This window comes from Neolamprologus brichardi, chromosome 3 (genome assembly GCF_056152115.1).
Source record: "Neolamprologus brichardi isolate AB-2024 chromosome 3, ASM5615211v1, whole genome shotgun sequence".
Lineage (NCBI taxonomy): Eukaryota > Metazoa > Chordata > Actinopteri > Cichliformes > Cichlidae > Neolamprologus > Neolamprologus brichardi.
The window spans coordinates 54,050,412-54,076,219 of record NC_142106.1 but is presented as its reverse complement, the minus strand read 5'-3'; the positions used below and the strand labels follow the sequence as shown (position 1 = coordinate 54,076,219).

The 25,808-nt window shown below is 44.6% G+C and overlaps 2 protein-coding genes across 2 annotated transcripts; both read left to right on the top strand.

The window, feature by feature from the left end:
* The first annotated feature begins 1,245 nt into the window (after positions 1–1,245).
* On the top strand, positions 1,246–4,785 carry LOC148105850 (protein NLRC3-like). Its single transcript, XM_087839005.1, has 2 exons — positions 1,246–3,087; positions 4,605–4,785. Exons 1-2 carry the CDS (start codon positions 1,436–1,438, stop codon positions 4,783–4,785), a joined length of 1,833 nt encoding a protein of 610 aa, XP_087695131.1. The 5' UTR covers positions 1,246–1,435.
* A 3,960-nt stretch (positions 4,786–8,745) lies between these two features.
* Positions 8,746–25,808, top strand: LOC148105849 (uncharacterized). The gene is made up of 4 exons (XM_087830815.1): positions 8,746–8,764; positions 11,311–12,057; positions 14,666–14,732; positions 25,757–25,808. The coding sequence occupies exons 1-4, from the start codon at positions 8,746–8,748 to the stop codon at positions 25,806–25,808; spliced, it is 885 nt and encodes a 294-aa protein (XP_087686941.1).

The following is a 25,808-nucleotide window of genomic DNA, read 5'->3' as shown; positions in this document are numbered from 1 at the left end:
GTGAACCACAGTGCTCTATATATGTACAGTGAGTTGGGGAGGGGGTCCAGGGCTCCAGGGAAAAAAAGGAAAGGGAGTCCACACTCACTCCTCTTCAGTCACTCTTGTCCTGGTCTCCACTCACACAGCCACACACGGGAGTCACAGGTAAGCGTCTGTAACCAGGTCCGGGGAAATATATACTCAAAGTATACACAAAGTTAACCCAACTGGTGAATTTAGAGAGAGATTTCTCAGCAAAGAGCTAAGATCATGAATACAGGAGGGTCAATGTCCCAGCGACAAACTGCTCCATGCCGCAGCGTTAAATGGTTACCGGTAAGCCCAGGTGAATCAGCAACAGGTGGTGTAATCATCATAACTGTGTGGACCAAGAGCGAGAGGCCATTACAAGCTCCATCCAGGCAGGCAAAACGCTAGCAGGAGAGAGCAAAACATAACAAAACCTGAAAAGCCATCATGAGCCAGCCAGAGAGTTTTATACTAGATGAGAAACCTGCTCATCTTCATCATGTTTGTTTAAATAGAGAAAATCAGAAGTCTCTGTGTGTCAGACCACGGCTCTACACGGACACTTCTAAGCTGCTTCAGAGTGAACTGACCCAGATAATCTGCACACAGCGGCTGTAAAACAGTGAAAGTCATAACTGTCTCTCTCTGATGGAAAGCTTTTATTGTGAAGTCAGGAAGTCTGCAGGAAGTGTTGAGTTTGTATTCATCACTCAGCGTTTAATGAGACAGGCAGACAGGAAGAGCAGCTCATTAGTGTTGATGAAATCAAAGGAACTGTGAGGAACTGCAGTTTGGTCAAATCTGGATGTTTTTCACTGATAGTAAATGTTTTTAGTGATAAAGAAATGTGTTAATGTGTTCACAGAGAGAGGAAGAGGAAGAGGGGTGGTGTTTGTGAGGAGGAGCAGCTGTCCTGCTGTGCTTTGTGTCAGGACTTCCTGAAGGATCCAGTCTCTACCAGCTGTGGACACTGGTTCTGCAGACAGTGCATCTCCACATACTGGGACCAGTCTGCTTCATCAGGAGACTCCTCCTGTCCCCAGTGTGGAGAAAGATCCAGAAGCAGAGCTGGACTACAGACAGCCAGTCAGAGCAGCTGTGTACAAAGTAAGACTGAACATCTGTCTGCTGATGGACTCATTTCTGAAAACTGGACTTCTTGTGTTGTTCAGACATTGAAGAGTTTTCTTTCTCTTTAGTCTCATTGTTTTTCTTTCTTTCAGCAGATGTTGGTCTGCAGGAGGTTTTAGATGAACATAAGATCAGTCTGAGGAGGAGATGTGAACGTGTGACTGAAGGAAGTGATGAAACAGGAAGTAGAACCCTCCTCAACAGGATCTACACTGAGCTCTACATCACAGAGGGACAGAGTGAAGAGGTTCATACCCAACATGAGGTGAGGCAGCTGGAGACAGCTTCCAAGATGGACGGCCTCCATGATGCTCCAATCAGGTGCCAGGACATCTTTAAAGCCTTACCTGACCAACAGAGACCCATCAGAGTGGTTCTGACCAATGGCGTGGCTGGTGTTGGAAAAACCTTCTCAGTGCAGAAGTTCACTCTGGACTGGGCAGAGGGCTTGGAGAACCAACATGTCAGTGTGGTGGTTCTGCTTTCATTCAGGGAGCTGAACCTGATCAGAGATGAGCAGCACAGTCTTCTGGAGCTGCTCCATGTTTTCCATCCAACATTACAGAAGGTCACAGCAGAAAAGCTGGCTGTCTCTCAGCTTTTGTTCATCTTTGACGGCCTGGATGAAAGCAGACTTTCATTGGATTTCACCAACAGGAAGCTGCTGTCTGATGTCACACAGAAGTCATCAGTCAGCCAGCTGCTGACAAACCTCATCCAGGGGAATCTGCTTCCCTCGGCTCTCGTCTGGATAACTTCCCGACCTGCAGCAGCCAATCAGATCCCTCCTACACGTGTTGACAGGCTAACAGAAGTACGAGGCTTCACTGACGCCCAGAAGGAGGAGTACTTCAGGAGGAGATTCAGTGATGAAGAGCTGTCAAGCAGAATCATCTCCCACATGAAGACATCCAGGAGCCTCCACATCATGTGTAGTATCCCAGTATTCTGCTGGATCACTGCTACAGTTCTGGAGCACATGTTGACTACAGAGCAGAGAGGAGAGCTGCCCAAGACTCTGACTGACATGTACTCACACTTCCTGCTGGTTCAGACAAAGAGGAAGAAGAAGAAGTACCATGAGGGACATGAGACGAGTCCACAGGAGCTGACGAAGACTGACAGGGAAGTTCTTCTGAAGTTGGGGAGGCTGGCGTTTGAACATCTGGAGAAAGGAAACATCATGTTCTACCAAGAAGACCTGGAACAGTGTGGTCTGGATGTGACAGAGGCCTCGGTATACTCAGGAGTTTGTACAGAGATCTTCAAAAGAGAGTGTGTGATCTTCCAGAAACCAGTCTACTGCTTTGTTCATCTGAGCATTCAGGAGTTTCTGGCTGCAGTCTACCTGTTCCACTGTCACACCAACAGGAAGACAGAGGTGCTGAAGAACTTCCTGGGAGATTTTTGTTATTATTTAGAGTTCGGTGGTGTTTCTGATTTTGATGGGTTTGGTCGTAGAAATGGAAGAAATTTCATATCTCTGGATGATTTCCTGAACATAGCCATGAGAAAATCCCTCCAGAGTAAAAATGGCCACCTGGACCTGTTTGTTCGCTTCCTTCATGGCCTCTGTCTGGAGTCCAACCAGAGACTCTTAGTAGGTCTGCTGGGTCACACAGATATCAGTCCAGAAACCATCCAGAGAGTCATCAACAACCTGAAGGAGATGAACAGTGATGAAATCTCTCCTGACAGAAGCATCAACATCTTCCACTGTCTGATGGAGATGAACCACCTCTCATTATTCCAGGAGATCCAAGAGTTCCTGAAGTCAGAGAACAGATCAGAGAAGAAACTCTCTGAGATCCAGTGCTCAGCTCTGGCCTTCATGCTGCAGATGTCAGAGGAGGTTCTGGATGAGTTTGACCTGCAGAAGTACAAAACATCAGAGCGGGGACGATGGAGACTGATTCCAGCTGTGAGGAACTGCAGAAAGGCTCGGTGAGTCCAGATGTGATCATTAACATCATTGATCACTGTAGGTTAGTAGTTTAATTTTGACAATAAAATCAGATCGTAACCACAAAGTGTTTGTGTCCGTACGCTGCAACCTTCCACACCATTCCTTTATTGTACAGACTCAGCAGCAGCTCCATGGATCCCAAATCCAAGAGTGGAGAACAGATTTGAAGTGTGTCACATCCATGCAGTCACAGCTGTTTCCACCATGTTTCCACTGATATTAATCCTGTTCAATGACACGTTTCATATCAGTGAATATGTTCTTTAGGACGTCCACTGACATGTTTAAGTGTCCTGCTGGAAATCACTCAAATCATCCATGAAATCCATGAAAAATCCTTTTAGTGTTTCTAACTTCACCCTCTGTCCTCTCTCTCTCTCCATCCTCCTCACTGCTTCTTTCACTGATAATCACACAAACATCGTATTCAGCTACAAAATAACACAATAATATCATCTGATGATCATTATTATAAGAGAAGGATCCATATTTGATATCAGAGTAACACACTGCTTGGTTATGTGCAGTCATCATCAGTGACTTTGGGTCAAACAGAAGCTCTCTGATTGGTTGCTGACCTTGGTCACCTGTCCACTCTCACCTGTTTGTGTTTGCTCTCTCTTTGCTGTCTCCATCCTCTCTCTCCTTTCTCTCCCTCTCTGTCTTTGTACCGTCACTCAGGTCCAATGGAAACAGTGACATTTACAAACCAATCAAAGACAAACTGATCCATGTCAGGTTATAACAATATTCAAAGTGAATACAGGCTGCTGCTGGACACAGACAGGTAACATCATTTTGACTTGCTGTCACCTGGATCTGGACTCATAAACACTGAAGCCCTGAACAGGAATACAAATCATTTTCTGCCAACTAGCGACACACCAGCAGATAATGGCTCAGAAAGCTAAAATGAGCCAATCATTTCTGTGTTTAGTTCCCCTGAAATCAGATCTGATATCAGCAGCTCTGAGTTCATTCATCATTATTGTCCAGTGATGAGATTTCTGCTCCGTTTGGTAACAGTCAGCAGGTTTTTCCTGCGTGTGGACGTGAATAGTCGTACCTGACAGCAGGTAGCAAACAGAGATCATCTTTCCAGCTGGAACTCTTCACTGAGCTGAACTCATTCAAAATGTTCTGGAGTCAGATTCAAAACAGGAAACAGTCCAAATGTATGTCTTCACTCTGACTCTGGATCAGATCTCAGTGACAGACTGTGGACATTATGGAAGCCTAAATGTGACACCATCTTCCTCCTTCATCTGCAGATTAAAGCCAAACAAAGATTCTCATTAAAAGTCTGCAGGTCTGAGAGAGACTCAATCTCTGTGTCATGTCAAACACAGTAAGAGGAGCTGAAGCACAGATGTGAAGCGCAGATTCATCAGATTATGACCTCACTCTGTTTTGTCTTCATATACATTCAGTCTGTGTTTATAATGCAGATTTTCTGCTTTTATAATTACACATTTTATATTTTCTATCATCACAGACTGACTCACTGTGGACTCCCAGAGTCTCACTGTGAAGTTGTGGCCTCAGCTCTAAAGTCCAACCCCTCCCATCTGACGGAGCTGGACATGAGTGGAAATGATTACCTACAGGATTCAGCAGTGAAGCTTCTGTGTGCTGGACTGGAGAGTCCAAACTGTCGACTGGAGACTCTGAGGTGAGTTCACTGACTGCGGCTGTTTTAGTTTTTCTATATTTCAGGTCTTTGATTGATGTTTCAAACTTTCTTTAGTTCCTAAATGTTCAGGATGTGTCTGAAGAAAAATGTGAAGAAGTTGGAGTGCTTTCAGAAATGTTGTCTTTCCAAACGACTGAACAAACGTTTTTCCTTTTGGCTCCAAACAGAAGTGACAGACTTGAGCAGGGTTCATTTAAAGGCTGACAGAAGTGGAGTGGTGTTTGAATGTTTGAAACTCTGTGTGACGTGTGTGACGTCTGAAGTACAGAAATAATTCATTAATTAATTAATTAATTACTATGTTTGTCTTGAAGATGTAATAAGATCAAATGGTGCTTTTTATCATTGTGTTGGTTTGCTTCCTATCTCTTGGATGGAGCCCAGCTGTGTGTGGCCCCTGGGCCTGTGGTCAGAGTGTGTGCTGGATAATCCGGCCCAGGATGAGGCTAAACTGATGTTCTTTCAGTGTTGCACTTTGTAGACGCTCCCTGAGCACTGGTCTCACAGCCAGCTGCCCATAGAGACCAGTGTTGTTAGTCCAGGTCAGAAGATGACTTGTTGGAATGAAAATGAGCTTGTAGTTTGTCTGCTTTAATAATGTGACTGGAAAAAGGTGTTGGAGTTCAAATAAGTCCATTTCTTTCATACTTCACCTTTAAAAGTAAATCTTGTGGTTCCTGGAAGGAAAACACGACTTTTTCAAGTCTTTGTCCTGTTTTTATGATAAATGTATGACTTTAATGTGAAACATTCAGAGTTTTTTCTCTTGTTGTGTTTGTTTGAAGCTGCTTCCTATTGGCTTCAGCTGTTTGGAGTTTACATTTTCTAAACTTCTACATTCTGAACCTTCTTTAGCTCTGAACAGATGATGAAACACTGAATGATTTAAAGCTCACACTTTGTCTAATAAACTTACATCTTTCATTCTTTATAAAGATTGGGGAGCTGTGGTTTGTCAAAGATCAGCTGTGATTATCTGGCAGCAGCACTGAAGTCCAACCCCTCCCATCTGACAGAACTGGACATAAGTTTGAACAACCTGCAGGATTCAGGAATGAAGCATCTGTGTGCTGGACTGGAGAGTCCAAACTGTCGACTGGAGACTCTGAGGTGAGTTCACTGTCTGAGGCTGTTGTTTTTCTATATTTCATGTGTTTGATTGATGTTTGAAACTTTCTTTAGTTCTAAATGTTCAGGATGTTTCTGAAGACAAATATGAAGAAGTTTGAGTGCTTTCAGAATATTGTCTTTCCAAACGACTGAACAAAAGTTTTTCCTTTTGGCTCCAAATAGAAGTGACAGAGTTGAGCAGGGTTCATTTAACGGCTGACAGAAGTGGTGTGGTGACGGGGAGATGTTTGACAGGACAGTGTTTCAGCCTCCACAGGTTCATGTTGTGCTCCATCAGTTAGTGACGTTGAAGTCTGTGCTGATGAGGCTGTAGAGTGTGTGAGGGATGTGAATGAGGATGATGAAGATCTGATGATAGCAGATAAAAACAGGCTGCAGAGACTTTGAGCCATACAGGGCACACAGTGTGTGTACAGAACAGCTGAAATCATTATGGAGGCCTCACTGGAATATGGAAGCATCACAGTACAGCTTCAGTGAAGCATTAAAGTCTCTGATATGAGATGAGAAATGAAGCAGCCAGAGCTTTTTCATGAGTGGAAATCCACTGTGACTGTGAGCTGCTGCTACAGCCTCCAGATTAGCCAGCAGCTCATCCTGCTCAACATTTTCTCACCAACTTTAATGGAAGTGTGATGTTTTCAGCTGGAGTGATGGTCAGGGTGGCCTCCCTCTCCTCTTCTTCTCCTCTTCCTCTTTCATTTGTAAAGCCACTTCTGCTGCTTTCATTCATTTGGAAGTCCTGTAGCTGAGTGTGGGAGAGACTAACAGCCTCGGCAGCAGAGGGGAGAAAGGCTGTAACACTACCACTTTACTCTGTTCTACCTGTCACATCATTTTATCAGGAAACAAATATGCTCATGTTTTTACTGTGTTTGTCTTGAAGATGTAAGAAAATCACATGGTGCTTTTTATTATTGTGTTGGTTAGTTTCCTGTCTCTTGGATGGAGCCCAGCTGTGCGTGGCCCCTGGGCCTGTGGTCAGAGTGTGTGCTGGATAATCTGTCCCAGGATGAGGCCAAACTGACATGGGATGAAATGTCTGTCACATAATTGAGCTTAGTGTAGTTTCATTTCTGCACAATTTAAAAACAACCAAAACTTGTTTCTGTCTTTTCTATGTTATACTGTAGACTTTCTTTGATACTGTGTCCAAAAGGAGCAGCTTTTACTTTGAAGGGGAGGTGGCTCTGTTTCCTCTTCAGGTTGGATGATGGAAACTAATTAGTGTGTGATATTCTTTCAGTGTTACACTTTATAGATGCTCCCTGAGCACTGGTCTCACAGCCAGCTGCACATAGAGACCAGTGTTGTTAGTCCAGGTCAGAAGATGACTTGTTGGAATTAAAATGAGCTTGTAGTTTGTCTGCTTTAATAATGTGACTGGAAAAAGGTGTTGGACTTCAAATATGTCCATTTCTTTCACACTTCACCTTTAAAAGTGAAGCCATGTGGTTCCTGGAAGGAAAAACACGACTTTTTCAAGTCTTTTTCCTGATTTTATGAGAAATGTACAACATTAATGTGAAGCACTCAGAGTTTTTTCTCTTGTTGTCTTTGTTTGAAGCTGCTTCCTGTTGGCTTCAGCTGTTTGGAGTCTCCATTTTCTAAACTTCTACATTCTGAACCTTCTTCAGCTCTGAACAGATGATGAAACACTGAATGATTTAAAGCTCACACTTTGTCTAATAAACTTACATCTTTCATTCTTTATACAGATTGGGGAGCTGTGGTTTGTCAAAGATCAGCTGTGATTATCTGGCAGCAGCGCTGAAATCCAACCCCTCCCATCTGAGAGAGCTGCACCTGAGTACTGACTACTGGTCTTCGACCAAGAACAACCTGCAGGATTCAGGAGTGAAGCATCTGTGTGGTTTTCTGGAGAGTCCAGGATGTGGACTTGAAACTCTGAGGTCAGTCAGCATGTTTTAGTTGTGCTGAGATGAATATGATGTGAAAGTTGTGCTGACACTAAACTGCAGACATCAGGCTGATATTATACTGATCCACACTAAGGATCTTCATGGTAAAGTCTGTTTTCTTCTTCTCTGGTTTAGTCCATTGACTGCAGCAGAACAATGTTCACATTTCAAACAATGATACTCAACGTAGGGCCCGCGGCCCACACGCAGCCTGCCCACCTTTCCTGATTCAGAGAGAGGGGACCCTGATTAACTGTGTAGTGTTCTTCCTCACAGTTCTAAGTATCAGACACAACAATGAATAATCAACAGCTGACTGTCTCTAGCAGGTCAAAGGTCACGGCACACAGCAGACAGTGGGAAATATTATAATTCTGATCATTTATCAGCACATATCCATATGTATAAAAACAAAGCTGACACTGTGAGACTTGATCAGAGGTGTGATCATCACAGCAAAGGCCTTTGTGTCAAAGTCACTGAGGATCAAACAGAAACACATTTAGCAGATTTTCCTGTTCTGGCTTTTTATAGCAGATAACCTTCAAAATATTCTGCAGTCGATCAAAAACTGAAGCAAACCATGAATCAACATGTGAACATGACCTGATGCTGCTGAAGTGAAGCAAAGTTACAGAGGTTTGATTACAGACACAGCTGAGAGTCTGTAATCTGTCATCATTTTAAAAGGTTTAAATTTCTTCAGTATTGAACAGCAGAAATGAGGCTTTGTTTTCGGAGGCCGACAGCAGTGAACACAACAGCAGACTGGTGCGTAATAAGCAGTGAATAATGCAGAAAACAAATTTTTGAAGGTAAACTATTCTTGAAGTACACTGAGAGAGAGAGAGAGCTGTGCAGGAAGTAAACGTCAAAGTCAGAGAGAATTCATGACGATGTTCATCAAACGTAAAGCGTTGTTTGGATATTCTTTTCCTGCTGGTTCAGTCAGTTTTGGTTGGGAGCGTCTACAAAGTGCAACACTGAAAGAACATCATCCATAAATGTTAAGTAATAACTGGATTTTCATACAGCGAGACTCAAATACCTTTAAACATCAGCTTATCCTACTGATCCAAGTCCAACACTGAGTTTGTAAAAACATTTTTGTCAATCATTTTGTTTGGTTTCTGAGGAAAATGTTTCAATAACTTGCTGCTAATACACAACATTTCCTCACAACCCTCTTTTGTCTGACCATTTGAATCCCATTTGAATTTGCAATAAAGGATCCACTACGGTGGCCCCTAGAGACAAAACACATGCAAACTCTAAAACACGTACAAAATCCAAAACACATGCAAACTCTAAAACACTTACAAAATACAAAACAAATGCAAAATCCAAAACACGTGTAAACTCCAAAACACGTACAAACTCCAAAACACGTACAAAATTCAAAACATGTACAAAATCCAAAACACATGCAAATTCCAAAACACATACAAAATCCAAAGCACATGCATGTCAGGGTTCCTGGGTCGGTGACCCAGTGCTTTCCATTTTGTTCATGTTCAGTTTATTTTGCCACTGCCTGTTTCACTTCCTGTTTGTTCCTGTGTCACCTCGTCTTGTGCCATTAGCCAGATTATGTTCAGCTGTGTACTCACCGGTCTCTCATTATCATCCTCATCAGTCTGTGTATTTAAGTCTTCTGTTTCCATTCGTTCTTTGTCGTGTCATTGATGTTCGTGTGATGTTGTCCTCCCCGTGTTCTCTCAGTCAGTCAGCCATTCAGTGTTCCAGCCAGTCAGTGTCCGTTCACCCTCTGTTCCTCCACTCCTTACAAGAAACCTCCACCAGTCTTCACCTACCTGTGAGTCCTGCGTTTGGGTTCCTTCTTCCTCGCCTCCACACAACACCTGACAGAATGACACGACCCGTGCCACGAAGACACGATTGGGACCCAGCGGACTCGGACCTCTACGAGCGGCAGGTGGCAGCGCTTTCCCGTTGGGCAGAGGTGGTCAGGGGAAAACAGCGGCTCTTCTCGGAGAGAGAGCACGTCTTCGAGGGGACTCGCCTGGCTCTGGGCGGGCCTCGAAGACGCCGCGTTCCCCCACCTGCTGCCTCACCTGCCCCGGAGCATTTGCCGCGGAGAGCGGACGTTTCATGCCGCGTTTCGGCCGCTCCCTCTCCCGCCGCTCCGCTCCTCGTTCACACACCCGCCGCCTCGTTCGCCGGACCTCCACCTTCGCCAAGGCACCGCGGCTACGCCTCCCACCTCGGCTCCATGGAGGCTACCGCGCCAGAGGCTCAGCTGTTTACCCCAGCCGCTTCCTCTTCCCGGAGAAAGCGGCGCACACGCCGCCATAACACGGACTATTTTCAACAACTCCCGGTGGTGGGTTCCGGTAACTGTTTTCCACCCTCCTCATTTGACACTTCACCCAGATTAACTAAGGGACTCATCACCAATTCATGGGGAGTTTCCCTCCTGGATGATGTAGACTGGGAGGATTATTTCTGCTGTGCTCCCGCAAAGACTGTAAATCGTGGTGGCAGAAGGAATGGACTAATCCCGGATAAACCTGCCAGTAGCACACACCCGGTCACCATTTCCACACCCGTCACTCAGCCATTCCCCACCAGCACGGCAGCCCAGATCTGGCCTTCCTCTTCAGCCATTTCACCTCCTCAGATGTCTAGGGCCTGGCCTACACCCACACCGGTGCCAGCTCCCAGGAGGAAGGCAGCTGCGACGCAGTCTACCTCCACATCCGCTCTTGTTTCCCGGGTGGGGGTGACTGGTGCCCAGCCACCTCCCGTGCCTGTCCCAGCGCCCAGGCTGAGGGCAGCCTCAACCCAGCCTGACCTCCCTGGAGGCTTGGAAGAGCTAACCGGTTCACCTACTGCTTCACCTCTTCATCCACCTCCTGATCCAACCTTTCACGCCCTCGCACTGTCACTGGTTAGGCTAGCTGAGGTGTCCCCTGCTCAGGCACCAGCCTTATTAGCCCAGGCTGCAATCTTATCCCCCTCGGTAACTCTGTCATTAGCTCAGCCATCAGCATCGCCAACCTCTGTTCATCCCTTAGCTTCCCCACTCCAGTCAGTTCCCTCACCTGCTGTTCAGCTTCCACTCCAGTCAGTTCCCTCACCTGCTGTTCAGCTTCCACTCCAGTCAGTTCCCTCACCTGCTGTTCAGCGTTCACTCCAGTCAGTTCACTCACCTGCTCTTCAGCCTTCACTCCAGTCTCCTCCTGTCCTCCAGTCCCCTGTAGTCCAGTCTCCTCCTGTCCTCCAGTCCCCTGTAGTCCAGTCTCCTCCTGTCCTCCAGTCCCCTGTAGTCCAGTCGCCTCCCGTCCAGTCAGTCCAGTCGCCTCCCGTCCAGTCAGTCCAGTCGCCTCCCGTCCAGTCAGTCCAGTCCCCGGACCTGCAGCCACAGCACCCAGAGCCAGCTGTGAGCCCTCCTGCTTGCCAGCCAGGGGCTTCCGCGCCCGCTGGCCCGAAAGCTGTGGCTCCGTCACCCCCGGCTCCCGTGCCGTCGCCTGGGCGAGCCTCGGACTCAGCTTCGGCTTCGGCTTCTGCTTCGCCTGGTCCAGCCTCGGACTCAGCTTCGGCGTCTGCTTCGCCTGGTCCAGACTCGGACTCAGCTTCGGCGTCTGCTTCGCCTGGTCCAGACTCGGACTCAGCTTCGGCGTCTGCTTCGCCTGGTCCAGACTCAGCCGCAGCTTCGGCGTCTGCTTCGCCTGGTCCAGGCTCGGCCGCAGCTTCGGCGTCTGCTTCGCCTGGTCCAGACTCAGACTCAGCCTCAGCTTCGGCGTCTGCTTCGCCTGGTCCAGACTCAGCCGCAGCCGCAGCTTCGGCGTCTGCTTCGCCTGGTCCAGACTCAGACTCAGCCGCAGCTTCGGCGTCTGCTTCGCCTGGTCCAGACTCAGACTCAGCCTCAGCTTCGGCGTCTGCTTCGCCTGGTCCAGACTCAGACTCAGCCTCAGCTTCGGCGTCTGCTTCGCCTGGTCCAGACTCAGCCTCAGCTTCGGCGTCTGCTTCGCCTGGTCCAGACTCAGCTTCGGCGTTTGCTTCGCCTGGTCCAGACTCAGCTTCGGCGTCTGCTTCGCCTGGTCCAGACTCAGCTTTGGCGTCTGCTTCGCCTGGTCCAGCCTCAGCTTTGGCTTCAGCTTCGCCTGGGCCAGCCTCAGCTTCGGCTTCAGCTTCGCCTGGGCCAGCCTCGGCCTCGGCGTCAGCCTCTGCTTCGCCTGGTCCTGCGGCTGCCGCACCGTCGCCCCAGCCACGCTCTGGACGTCATCGCCGGCGCGGCCGCCCACCGGACCTGCTCAGCGGCCGCCGCCGCCTTCCTCGCGGCCGCCCACCGGACCAGCTCAGCGGCCGCCGCCGCCGCCTTCCTCGCGGCCGCCGCCGTCTTCCTCGCGGCCGCCCACCGGACCGGCTCAGCGGCTGCTGCCATCTTCCACGCGGCCGCCCACCTGAACTGTCTCGTCTCGGCCGCCGGCCACGCGGCCGCCCACCTGAACTGTCTCGTTTCGGCCGCCGGCCACGTGGCGGCCCACCTGAACTGTTTGTCTCTCTGTGGACTCTGTCCCTATGTCCTGTGCCCCCTCCGCCCGCCCTGTTCTGGTCTTTTTCTCTTTTGGCCGTCTGGTGCCGTCCTTTGAAGGGGGGGGTACTGTCAGGGTTCCTGGGTCGGTGACCCAGTGCTTTCCGTTTTGTTCATGTTCAGTTTATTTTGCCACTGCCTGTTTCACTTCCTGTTTGTTCCTGTGTCACCTCGTCTCGTGCCATTAGCCAGATTATGTTCAGCTGTGTACTCACCGGTCTCTCATTATCATCCTCATCAGTCTGTGTATTTAAGTCTTCTGTTTCTACTCGTTGTTTGTCGTGTCATTGATGTTCGTGTGATGTTGTCCTCCCCGTGTTCTCTCAGTCAGTCAGCCATTCAGTGTTCCAGCCGGTCAGTGTCCGTTCACCCTCTGTTCCTCCACTCCTTATAATAAACCTCCACCAGTCTTCACCTACCTGTGAGTCCTGCGTTTGGGTTCCTTCTTCCTCGCCTCCACACAACGCCTGACAATGCAAACTCCAAAACACATGCAAAATCCAAAACACGTACAAAATCCAAAGCACATGCAAACTCCAAAACACATGCAAACTCCAAAACACATGCAAACTCCAAATCACAACAGAAGTGCTCCAGGACGCTAGGGGCAGTGTTGAGCTCGATTGGCAAAATAAACAGCAAGTTTGTTGCAAATACATGGGCTTTATGGGAGGGTCTAGTCTCCGTCGCGCTTCCCAGGTTGCCTAGCAACCACGATACTAACCGCTAGAAACGTGTCATACAACTTTGTTTGACAGAAATGAAGGAGAACATATTTTGTTCATTTGTTTGTTTGTTTGTTTGTTTCTAGAAGAGCTTTGTGTGATTTGATAAGTATCTGAGGCTGAGACCACAGGACAGTAAAACATGATTTTTGGGCTTCATTTCTGTACTGAACAGTCATTTAAGATTAGCTAGTAAATAACAATTAGCTAATGTTGTTCATGAGACTAAAGTCATATCACTTTGGTAATGTAAATATAATATGGCCAATATTATAGTTATTATATTAATCATTATTAGCTATTACAGCAGTGAACATGAACTCTGTGTCAAATACTGAGCTTCAGTACAGATTCAAGTTGCAGTTCTTTACATGTCTTATCACCTTAAATCTTCACTCAAAGACAAGTATATAGGAATGACTGCCAAATTTATTTGCCACTGAAGCAGAAGGATGGCATATGAATAAAACCTCTCTTGACATGCCTAGATGACATTAAAGCTTGGTTGGCTCTAAACTTTTTAAATTGGAATGAAAAGAAAACAGATTTGTTGGTGTTTGGACCCAGTGGCCCCTGTGAGTCCTCTTCTTTTGATTTGGAACCCCTGGAATTTTATTTTAAACGTGTTGTTACTGCCCTTGGTTTTAAGTTGGACCAGTCCAGTTTTTATCCTTTAAGGCGACTGGCAAGAGTGAAATCTTTTCTTTCTAGGCATCACTTTGAAACCGTGATCCATGCTTTTATTTCTTCCCCTGTGGACTACTGTAACGCACTTTATGTGGGGGTCAGTCAGTTGTTACTCTGATGTCTGCAGCTGGTTCAAAATGTATATTTTGTATATTGAGAGCAGCTTGTATATTTTGTATAAGACAAATGTTGTTCCTTCAGTATGTTGGCATTACTAAATTTGGCTCATTGCTTACGTATATTCATAAAAAGAAAATGTACAAGCTGTGATAACTGTTTCTAATAAAAATGAAGAGTAGGCTGATATATTGAATATTCCTTTATTGGGTGAGAAAATCAGACCATGTCATAACTGCTTTAAGTCATGCAGAATAGATATCAGAGCCTTAAACAGGCTGATTTCTTGTAAATGGGTCAAACTGGGCAGAAAGTATACAAACACATAACATCCTTATAGAATATGATGTAACACTATAGATCCACTTACCTCAGAATATATAAAGCATATAAACAATTACAGCAATATGATGCAAAAAACACAGCAGTGCTACTAATCCAAAATACTCAAAGCTTTATAGAACTGAAACAAACATTTATTTTTAGCTCCATTCTGTTGCTGCCATTACATTATTTTTCTGAACATTAAACTTTTTGCTGCCTTTCATAGTGTGTAACCTGAAGGCCCTGAGTACTTTCTCCCACACTGAAAACACTGGAATGATCAAATTATTTGAACATTACCTAATAAGACTGATTCAGGACAGACAATTAGTTATCTTAAACTTTTCTAGCAGTCCTTCACAAACAGGGAACATTCTGTCTATTCTCTCCATCTGTCAGCTGCTGCTGGCTCTTCCTCCTCCTCTTCCTCGCACACTGCTGAGTTTATCCTGGTGGATCATCAGGGGTGCAAAGCCTCACAGATGATGTGCAGCAGTGGGTCCCTCATGCTGTCCTCACTCTGGACACTTGCAGTTGTCACACATGGAAATCAAATGTGTGATAAGCTGCAGGATTCAAACACAAGTGTAACTTATAAATACATGTTCATACTTTTATTACACAATCAGAGAGAAAGAAAAAGAGAGAGAGTGCAGGACAGACAGACAGGTGACAGTCTCAGGTGTATACACTGCTACAAAACAGCACAAGAGAAGGAGGATTTAGTGTTTGTGTTATTACGAGTGCTAAACAAGAAGAGTTCCCAGATGGTACAGTGGACACATGTGTGACTCCTGTGATTAAAGCATCTTTCTTTCAGCTTAACGAGTGAACCGTCAGCTCGTTCAAACACATGTTAAAGTCCGTTTGGCTCGACACCACCGAACAGAGGCAGCAATATTGAACGACACATATTTTGAAGTAAATGCTTTAAAACCAAGTTAGTACAAACATCGCTAATGTCACATAACTTTCCTGACATGTGGCCAACAGTAATGTTTTAATGTTCTTCATTATAAAAACATTCGTGCATAAATAAGTGACATAATATTCAGTACTTACTTCTGAAAGTTTACTCTTCGTCCGCTCCGCTTCCGCCATTTTTTTTCGGCAAAATTATCCATACCACCGCTGCGCTATGAAGTCTGGGATATGTTGGGCCATGAAGGCTACACCGACCCATCCTTAAAATTCAGGGAAATTAAGGATGCATTTGAGGGTCGTATTACGAGCAGCCTTTGAATTGGGACAGCATTTGTCGTGTTGCTGTGATGTTGGCCTTAAAATGCGGCCTTTAAGGCTGCAGACCCCAAATCCGGTCATTGGTACTTCCTGGCTTGTGTAGTTACTAGGTAACAAAAGCTCAACACTGCCCCTAGCGTCCTGGAGCACTTCTGTTGTGTTTTGGAATTTGCATGTGTTTTGGGGTTTGCATGCTTTTTGGATTTAGCCATTGTTTTGGATTTTGCATGTGTTTTGGATTTTGCACGTGTTTTGGAGTTTGCACGTGTTTTGGATTTTGCACGTGTTTTGGAGTTTGCATGTGTTTTGGATTTTGTATGTGCTTTGTCTCAAGGGGCCACCATAATCCACAGAGTTTGGTGACAATAATGACAGTAGGATGTTTGTGTGAAAGTGTTGGAAGAAAATTAGTGTGTGATGTTCTTTCAGTGTTGCACTTTGTAGACACTCCGTGAGCACTGGTCTCACAGCCAGCTGCACATAGATACCAGTGTTGTTAGTCTAAGTCAGAAGATGACTTGTTGGAATGAAAATGAGCTTGTAGTTTGTCTGCTTTAATAATGTGACTGGAAAAAGGTGTAGGACTTCAAATATGTCCATTTCTTTCACACTTCACCTTTAAAAGTGAAGCCTTGTGGTTCCTGGAAGGAAAAACACGACTTTTTCAAGTCTTTTTCCTGATTTTATGATAAATGTATGACTTTAATGTGAAACATTCATAGTTTTTTCTCTTGTTGTGTTTGTTTGAAGCTGCTTCCTGTTGGCTTCAGCTGTTTGGAGTTTCCATTTTCTAAACTTCTACATTCTGAACCTTCTTCAGCTCTGAACAGATGATGAAACACTGAATGATTTCAAGCTCACACTTTGTCTAATAAACTTACATCTTTCATTCTTTATACAGATTGAGTTTCTGTGGTATGTCAGAGATCAGCTGTGATTATCTGACATCAGCACTAAAGTCCAACCCCTCCCATCTCAGAGAGCTGGACCTGAGTAACAACGACAACCTGCAGGATTCAGGAGTGAAGCATCTGTGTGGTTTGCTGAAGAGTCCAGGATGTGGACTTGAAACTCTGAGGTCAGTCAGCATGTTTTAGTTGTGCTGAGATGAATATGATGTGAAAGTTGTGCTGACACTAAACTGCAGTCATCAGGCTGATATTATACTGATCCACAATGAGGATCTTCATGGTAAAGTCTGTTTTCTTCTTCTCTGGTTTAGTCCATTGACTGCAGCAGAACAATGTTCACATTTCAAACAATGATACTCAACGTAGGGCCCGCGGCCCACACGCGGCCTGCCCACCTTTCCTGATTCAGAGAGAGGGGAATCTGATTAACTGTGTAGTGTTCTTCCTCACAGTTCCAAGTATCTGACACAACAATGAATAATCCACAGCTGACTGTCTTTAGCAGGTCAAAGGTCACGGCACACAGCAGACAGTGGGAAATATTATAATTCTGATCATTTATCAGCACATGTCCATATGTATCAAAACAAAGCTGACACTGTGAGACTTGATCAGAGGTGTGATCATCACAGCAGAGGCCTTTGTGTCAAAGTCACTGAGGGTCAAACAGAAAAACATGAAGCAGATTTTCCTCTTCTGGCTTTTTATAGCAGATATCCTTCTAAATATTATGCAGTCGATCAAAAACTGAAGAAAACCATGAATCAACATGTGAACGTGACCTGATGCTGCTGAAGTGAAGCAAAGTTACAGAGGTTTGATTACAGACACAGCTGAGAGTTTGTAATCTGTCATCATTTTAAAAGGTTTAAATTTCTTCAGTATTGAACAGCAGAAATGAGGCTTTGTTTTTGGAGGCCGACAGCAGTGAACACAACAGCAGACTGGTGCGTAATAAGCAGTGAATAATGCAGAAAACAGATTTTTGAAGGTAAACTGTTTTTGAAGTACACTGAGAGAGAGAGAGAGCTGTGCAGGAAGTAAACGTCAAAGTCAGAGCGAATTCATGACGATGTTCATCAAACGTAAAGCGTAGTTTGGATCTTGTTTTGCTGCTGGTTCAGTCAGTTTTGGTTGGAGACAGATGAAACCTGCAGCTTCAGGATCTGTGAGCTGTTCACTTTCAGCCCCGACGGCGTGTCCGTGTACGTGCCGTCGAGTGAACGATCCACGCTCTGTGTTTCCATCTTTGTGTGTTTAGCTGCTCTCATTTACTGTTTTATCTGTTTGATTTTTGTTGAAATACTTTTGGGAGCTTTAACCTGAGATTCTGGAAAAATACATTTATATTAAAAATGATTCAGAATTGAATGAATCAACATCGCTTTATTCAAATTAAGACGATTTAAATAGGACAATCCATTTTTTTTTGCACCCGCCTCTAATGCTGGGTAATGTCAGCTGGTCCATGTGCAGCTGGCTGTGAGGCTCAGGGAGCGTCTACAAAGTGCAACACTGAACGAACATCATCCATAAATATTGAGTAATAACTGGACTCTCATACAGCGAGACTCAAATGCCATTAAACAGCAGGTTATCCTGCTGATCCAAGTCCAACACTGAGTTTGTAAAAACATGCTTGTCAATTCTCAGGGCCCGAGCACTGAGAGTGCAAAGGCCCTATTGTATCTGCTCCGTTTCTTATTATTATTATTAGGGCCCGAGCACTAAAAGTGCGAAGGCCCTATTGTATCTGCTTCATTTATTAGGGCCCGAGCACTGAGAGTGCGAAGGCCCTATTGTATCTGCTCCGTTTATTTATTTATTTATTTTTATTAGGGCCCGAGCACTGAGAGTGCGAAGGCCCTATTGTATCTGCTCCGTTTCTTCTTCTTCTTCTTCTTCTTCTTATCATTATTATTATTATTATTAGGGCCCGAGCACTGAGAGTGCGAAGGCCCTATTGTATCTGCTCCGTTTATTATTATTATTATTAGGGCCCGAGCACTAAAAGTACGAAGGCCCTATTGTATCTGCTCTGTTTATTAGGGCCCGAGCACTGAGAGTGCGAAGGCCCTATTGTATCTGCTCCGTTTCTTCTTCTTCTTCTTCTTCTTATTATTATTATTATTATTATTATTATTATTATTATTATTATTATTATTATTATGGCCCAAGCACTAAAAGTGCGAAGGCCCTATTGTATCTGCTATGTTTATTATTAGGGCCCGAGCACTGAGAGTGCGAAGGCCCTATTGTATCTGCTCTGTTTTTTGTTATTATTATTATTATTATTATTATTATTATTATTATTATTATTATTATTATTATTAGGGCCCGAGCACTAAAAGTGCGTAGGCCCTATTGTATCTTCTCCGTTTATTAGGGCCCGAGCACTGACAGTGCGAAGGCCCTATTGTATCTGCTCCGTTTATTATTAGGGCCCGAGCACTGAGAGTGCGAAGGCCCTATTGTATCTGCTCCGTTTTTTATTAGGGCCCGAGCACTGAGAGTGCGAAGGCCCTATTGTATCTGCTCTGTTTATTATTAGGGCCCGAGCACTGACAGTGCGAAGGCCCTATTGTATCTTCTCTGTTTATTATTATTATTATTATTATTATTTTTCACAGACATGAATTGCCTTTTTGAGGGCTTTAACATGCTCAAAAACTCATGAAATTTTGCACACATGCCAGGTCTGGTGAAAAATTTTGTATTTTAATGGTTTTACATATGAGCACTGGGAAATGGCTCTAGAGCGCCACCTATGCCTTGTGAAATGCAGCCCTATGACCACATCGTTTGAGCGACATATATGAAATCTGGCACACATATGTATCATGGTAAGACAAACAAAAAGGTCTGTGGGCCCATTGACGCAAACCCAACAGGAAGTCCGCAATTTAGACGTGAAGGTGACATTTTGGCTATAATTTTTCCATTTCCATGCCTCGAACTTTTTCGAACTCCTCCTTGGGATTTGGTCGTGTAACCTTCATCTTTGGTCAGTGTCAACTACACACCTGGGCCATGTTAAATTGTGGAGCTTTTGAGTTTTCGTGATACGGTGAGGCCGTGGCGCCACGGCGAATTTCGATGACTCGCCATGAAAATCTTATTGCCTCTCATTCTGTCATACATTCTGTCATCGGGACTAAAGAGCACACATATGATAAGGCTCCAGCCCTGAAAAAATTTCAATGGCCATATTTGACATCAAGGACAGCGCCACCTAGTGGGAACAGGAAATGTCATGTTTTACACTTTGGGGTACAGTATTGTGATGGGTGACATCTGCAGCCTCAAATTTCTCCAGGAAAGCCTTAAGGAGTTGGTCTTGGGTTACAGTGAAAATTGTGAGTTTTCGCGAAAGGGTGTAACCCCAGCAGCATGGCGAACATTGATATCTCGCCATGAAGAAACAAATTAGTGTAACTCTATGAAATCCAATCTGGTCAGTACCAGACTTTACAGGCATGATGTCAGACCCGCCCTGAACAGATTGATGTGCCCATTGTCAGGAATACCCAGAGCGCCACCTAGTGGGAACAGGAAATGTCATGTCTTACACTTTGTTGTACCGATTTTCACAGCTTCATCCTGGACACCTCAAAAGCGGTGAATATCACCATCAATCCCTCATGATGCTTCAGTGAGAAAATTGTGACTTTAAACTGAACGGCGCTCCCTAGTGGCAACGCGGTTCACCATGAAAAATGAAGTGTTTTTTGAGGGGCTTGGAAAGTTTATAGAGGCTTGAAATTTGGCCCACACCTCCAATGTGATGAAGGCTTTTTTGTTATGTGATCATTTTCATTGAGTAGCGCGAAATGGCTCAACAGCGCCCCCAACAAAATTTCAAAACAACAGCCCCTGCTCTGTGTTTCATGTATGAGTCTGAAACCTGGTAAGCTTATGGAAGATATTAAGATGTACAAAAAAGTCTCTTGGAGCAATATCCCAAATCCAACAGGAAGTCAGCCATTTTAAAATTAATGTGTAATTTTGGCGACATTTTCCTGTCCTTTCAGGCCTTATACTTTGACGAACTCCTCCAAGGGATTTCATCAGATTGACCCGATCTCCAGTGTGTGGAATCTAAAGACCTTTGTGATGTTAAATTGTGAAGCTTTTTACGTTCAGGGAAACGGGGTGGTGAATGTCAATCACTCGCCAGAAAGCAGTAATCTGCTGTCACTCAAAAACACAAAGTCCAATCTCTCCCAAAGGTCGCAGGCGTGATGAGACGCGACCTCGGAAATGTTTGTTATGCCCTTTGTCAGTAATGGTTATGGCTCCACCTAGTGGGACGACTATAATCATAATTGAATGAGATGAAATGTTAGCTGGTGGTTAAATGCATGGATTCCATCAATGTGACATCAGATCGGACGTGCTGGTTTTAGGTGTTGGGCGTGGCTCGACGCGCTGGGGGTGCGAGGGCCCTCATAACGCTGCTTGCAGCTTTAATTATTATTATTATTAATATTATTATTATTATTTTTCACCGAAATAAATTGCCTTTTTGAGGGCTTAAACATGCTCAAAAACTCATGAAATTTTGCACACATGCCAGGTCTGGTGAAAAATTTTGTATTTTAATGGTTGTACATATGAGCAGTGGGAAATGGCTCTAGAGTGCCACCTATGCCTTGTTAAATGCAGCCCTACGACCACATCTTTTGAGCTACATGTATGAAATTTGGCAGGCATGTGTATCATGCCAAGAAGAACAAAAAAGTCTGTGGGCCCGTTGACGCAAACCCAACAGGAAGTCCGCCATTTGGAGGTGAAGGTGACATTTTGGCTCTAATTTTGCCATTTCCATGCCTCGAACTTTTTCGAACTCCTCCTTGGGATTTGATTATATAAGCTTCATCTTTGGTCAGTTTCAACTACACACCTGGGCCATGTTAAATTGCGGAGCTTTTGAGTTTTCGTGATACGGTGAGCCCGTGGCGCCACGGCGAATTTCGATAACTCGCCATGAAAATCTTATTGCCTCTCATTCTGTCATACATTGTCCGATCTGGACCAAAGAGCACACATATGATAAGACTCCACCCCTGAACCTATTTCAACTGCCATATTTGACATCAAGGACAGCGCCACCTAGTGGGAACAGGAAATGTCATGTTTTACACTTTGGGGTACAATATTGTGATGGGTGACATCTGCAGCCTCAAATTTCTCCAGGAAAGCCTTAAGGAGTTGGTCTTGGGTTACAGTGAAAACTGTGAGTTTTCGCGAAAGGGTGTGACCCCGAAAGCATGGCGAACTTTGATGTCTCGCCATGAAGAAACAAATTAGTGTAACTCAATGAAATCCAGTCTGATCAGTACCAGACTTTACAGGCATGATGTCAGACCCGCCCTGAACAGATTGATGTGCCCATTGTCAGGAATACGAAGAGCGCCACCTAGTGGGAACAGGAAATGTCATATCTTACACTTTGTTGTACTGATTTTCACAGGTTCATCGTGGCCACCTAAAAAGCGGTGAATATCACCGTCAGTCCGTCATGATGCTTCAGTTAGAAAATTGTGACTTTAAACTGAACAGCGCACCCTAGTGGCAACGTGGTTCACCATGATAAATGAAATTGCTTTTGAGGGGCTTGGAAAGTTTAAAAAGTCTTGAAATTTGGCGAAAACCTCCAATATGTCGAAGGCTTTGTTGTTATGTGATCATTTTTTTTGAATAACGCGAAATGGCTCCACAGCGCCCCCTACAATATTTCAAAACAACAGCCCCTGCTCTGTGTTTCATCTTTTAGTCTGAAACCTGGTAAGCTTATGGAAGATATCAAGATGTACAAAAAAGTCTCTTGGAGCAATATCCCAAATCCAACAGGAAGTCAGCCATTTTAAAATTAATGTGTAATTTTGGCGACATTTCCCCCTCCTTTCAGGCACCGTACTTTGACAAACTCCTCCAAGGGATTTCGTCAGATTGACACGATTTCCAGTGTGTGGAATCTAAAGACCTTTGTGATGTTAAATTGCGAAGCTTTTTACGTTCAGGGAAACGGGGAGGTCATGGTGGCACGTGAATGTCAATCACTCGCCAAAAAGCAGTAATCTGCTGTCACTCAAAAACACAAAGTCCAATCTCTCCCAAAGGTCGCAGGCGTGATGAGACTCGACCTCGGAAATGTTTGTTATGCACTTTGTCAATAATGGTTATGGCGCCACCTAGTGGGACGACTATAATCATAATTGAATGAGATGAGATGTTAGCTGGTAGTTAAATGCATGAATTCCATCAATGTGACATCAGATCGGACGTGCTGGTTTTAGGAGTTGGACGTGCCTCGACGCGCTGGGGGTGCGAGGAGCCCTCATAACACTGCTTGCAGCTTTAATTATTATTATTAGGGCCCGAGCACTGAGAGTGCGAAGGCCCTATTGTATCTGCTCTGTTTATTATTATTATTATTATTATTATTATTATTATTATTATTATTATTATTATTATTATTATTATTATTTTTCACCGAAATGAATTGCCTTTTTGAGGGCTTTAACATGCTCAAAAACTCATGAAATTTTGCACACATGCCAGGTCTGGTGAAAAATTTTGTATTTTAATGGTTTTACATATGAGCACTGGGAAATGGCTCTAGAGCGCCACCTATGCTTTGTAAAATGCAGCCCTATGACCACATCGTTTGAGCGACATGTATGAAATCTGGCACACATATGTATCATGCTAAGACAAACCAAAAGGTCTGTGGGCCCATTGACGCAAACCCAACAGGAAGTCCGCAATTTAGACGTGAAGGTGACATTTTGGCTCTAATTTTGCCATTTCCATGCCTCGACCTTTTTCGAACTCCTCCTTGGGATTTGGTCGTGTAACCTTCATCTTTGGTCAGTGTCAACTACACACCTGGGCCATGTTAAATTGCGGAGCTTTTGAGTTTTCGTGATACGGTGAGCCCGTGGCGCCACGGCGAATTTCAATGACTCGCCATGAAATTCTTATTGCCTCTCATTCTGTCATACATTCTGTCATCAGGACCAAAGAGCACACATATGATAAGGCTCCAGCCCTGAAAAAATTTCAATGGCCATATTTGACATCAAGGACAACGCCACCTAGTGGGAACAGGAAATGTCATGTTTTACACTTTGGGGTACAGTATTGTGATGGGTGACATCTGCAGCCTCAAATTTCTCCAGGAAAGCCTTAAGGAGTTGGTCTTGGGTTACAGTGAAAACTGTGAGTTTTCGCGAAAGGGTGTAACCCCAGCAGCATGGCGAACATTGATATCTCGCCATGAAGAAACAAATTAGTGTAACTCTATGAAATCCAATCTGGTCAGTACCAGACTTTACAGGCATGATGTCAGACCCGCCCTGAACAGATTGATGTGCCCATTGTCAGGAATACCCAGAGCGCCACCTAGTGGGAACAGGAAATGTCATGTCTTACACTTTGTTGTACTGATTTTCACAGCTTCATCCTGGACACCTCAAAAGCGGTGAATATCACCATCAATCCCTCATGATGCTTCAGTGAGAAAATTGTGACTTTAAACTGAACGGCGCTCCCTAGTGGCAACGCGGTTCACCATGAAAAATGAAGTGTTTTTTGAGGGGCTTGGAAAGTTTAAAAAGTCTTGAAATTTGGCCCACACCTCCAATGTGATGAAGGCTTTGTTGATATGTGATCATTGTCATTGAATAGCGCGAAATGGCTCCACAGCGCCCCCTACAATATTTCAAAACAACAGCCCCTGTTCTGTGTTTCATCTATGAGTCTGAAACCTGGTAAGCTTATGGAAGATATCAAGATGTACAAAAAAGTCTCTTGGAGCAACATCCCAAATCCAACAGGAAGTCAGCCATTTTAAAATTAATGTGTAATTTTGGCAACATTTTCCCCTCTTTTCAGGCCTCATACTTTGACGAACTCCTCCAAGGGATTTCATCATATTGAACCATTCTCCAGTGTGTGGAATCTAAAGACCTTTGTGATGTTAAATTGCGAAGCTTTTTACGTTCAGGAAAACGGGGTGGTCATGGCAGCACATGAATATCAATCAATTGTCAAAAAGCAGTAATCTGCTGTCACTCAAAAACACAAAGTCCAATCTCTCCCAAAGGTCGCAGGCGTGAAGAGACTCGAGCTCGTAAATGTTTGTTATGCCCTTTGTCAATAATGGTCATGGCGCCACCTAGTGGGACGACTATATTCATAATTTAATGAGATGAAATGTTAGCTGGTGGTTAAATGCATGAATTCCATCAATGTGACATCAGATCGGACGTGCTGATTTTAGGTGTTGAGCGGGGCTCGACGCGCTGGGGTGCGAGGGCCCTCATAACGCTGCTTGCAGCTTTAATTATTATTATTATTATTATTTCGGCAAATGAATCGGCCTTTTGAGGGCCTAAACATGCTCAAAAACTCATGAAATTTTGCACACGCGTCAGGTCTGGTGAAAATTTACGTATTTTAATTTTCTCAGACATAGCCAGGGAAAATTGCCTCAGTAGCGCCACCTAGAAAAATGAAAAACGCGAGCCCCCGGTATGGGTATGACCTACATGTTTGAAAGTCGGTACACATATCTAACGTACAGAGTCGAACAAAAAAGTCTATTTTGGCAATGTCCTAAACCTAACAGGAAGTCCGCCATTTTGGATTGAATGTCAAATTTTGGCTCTGATTTTGCCATTTCCATGCCTTGTACTTTCGCGAACTCCTCCTTGGGATTTGGTTGTATAAACTTCATCTTTGGACAGTGCCAACTACACACCTGGGCCATGTTAAATTGCGGAGCTTTTGAGTTTTCACAATACGGTGAGGCCGTGGCGCCGCGGCGAATTTCGATGACTCGCCATGAAAATCTTATTGCCTCTCATTCTGTCATACATTGTCCGATCTGGACCAAAGAGTACACATATGGTAAGACTCCACCCCTGAACATATTTCAACTGCCATATTTGACATCAAGGACAGCGCCACCTAGTGGGAACAGGAAATGTCATGTTTTACACTTTGGGGTACAGTATTGTGATGGGTGACATCTGCAGCCTCAAATTTCTCCAGGAAAGCCTTAAGGAGTTGGTCTTGGGTTACAGTGAAAACTGTGAGTTTTCGCAAAAGGGTGTGACCCCAGCAGAATGGCAAACTTTGATGTCTCGCCATGGAGAAACAAATTAGTATAACTCAATGAAATCCAGTTTGATCAGAACCAAACTTTACAGGTATGATGTCACAACCGCCCTGAACAGATTGATGTGCCCATTGTCAGGAATATGCAGAGCGCCACCTAGTGGCAACAGGGAATGTTATGTCTTTCACTTTGTTGTACTGATTTTCACAGGTTCATCGTGGACACCTCAAAAGCGGTGAATATCACCATCAGTCCCTCATGA

Bases quoted from the DNA above. Each gene is read 5' to 3' on its own strand.
- LOC148105850 (XM_087839005.1), top strand. From the start codon at position 1,436: ATGGACGGCCTCCATGATGCTCCAATCAGGTGCCAGGACATCTTTAAA. The intron at 3,088-4,604 runs GTGAGTCCAGAT...CTATCATCACAG, and splicing joins AGGAACTGCAGAAAGGCTCG to ACTGACTCACTGTGGACTCC.
- LOC148105849 (XM_087830815.1), top strand. The intron at 12,058-14,665 runs GTCCTGCGGCTG...TCCATCTGTCAG, and splicing joins GTCAGCCTCTGCTTCGCCTG to CTGCTGCTGGCTCTTCCTCC. The intron at 14,733-25,756 runs GTGCAAAGCCTC...TGATTTTCACAG, and splicing joins ATCCTGGTGGATCATCAGGG to GTTCATCGTGGACACCTCAA.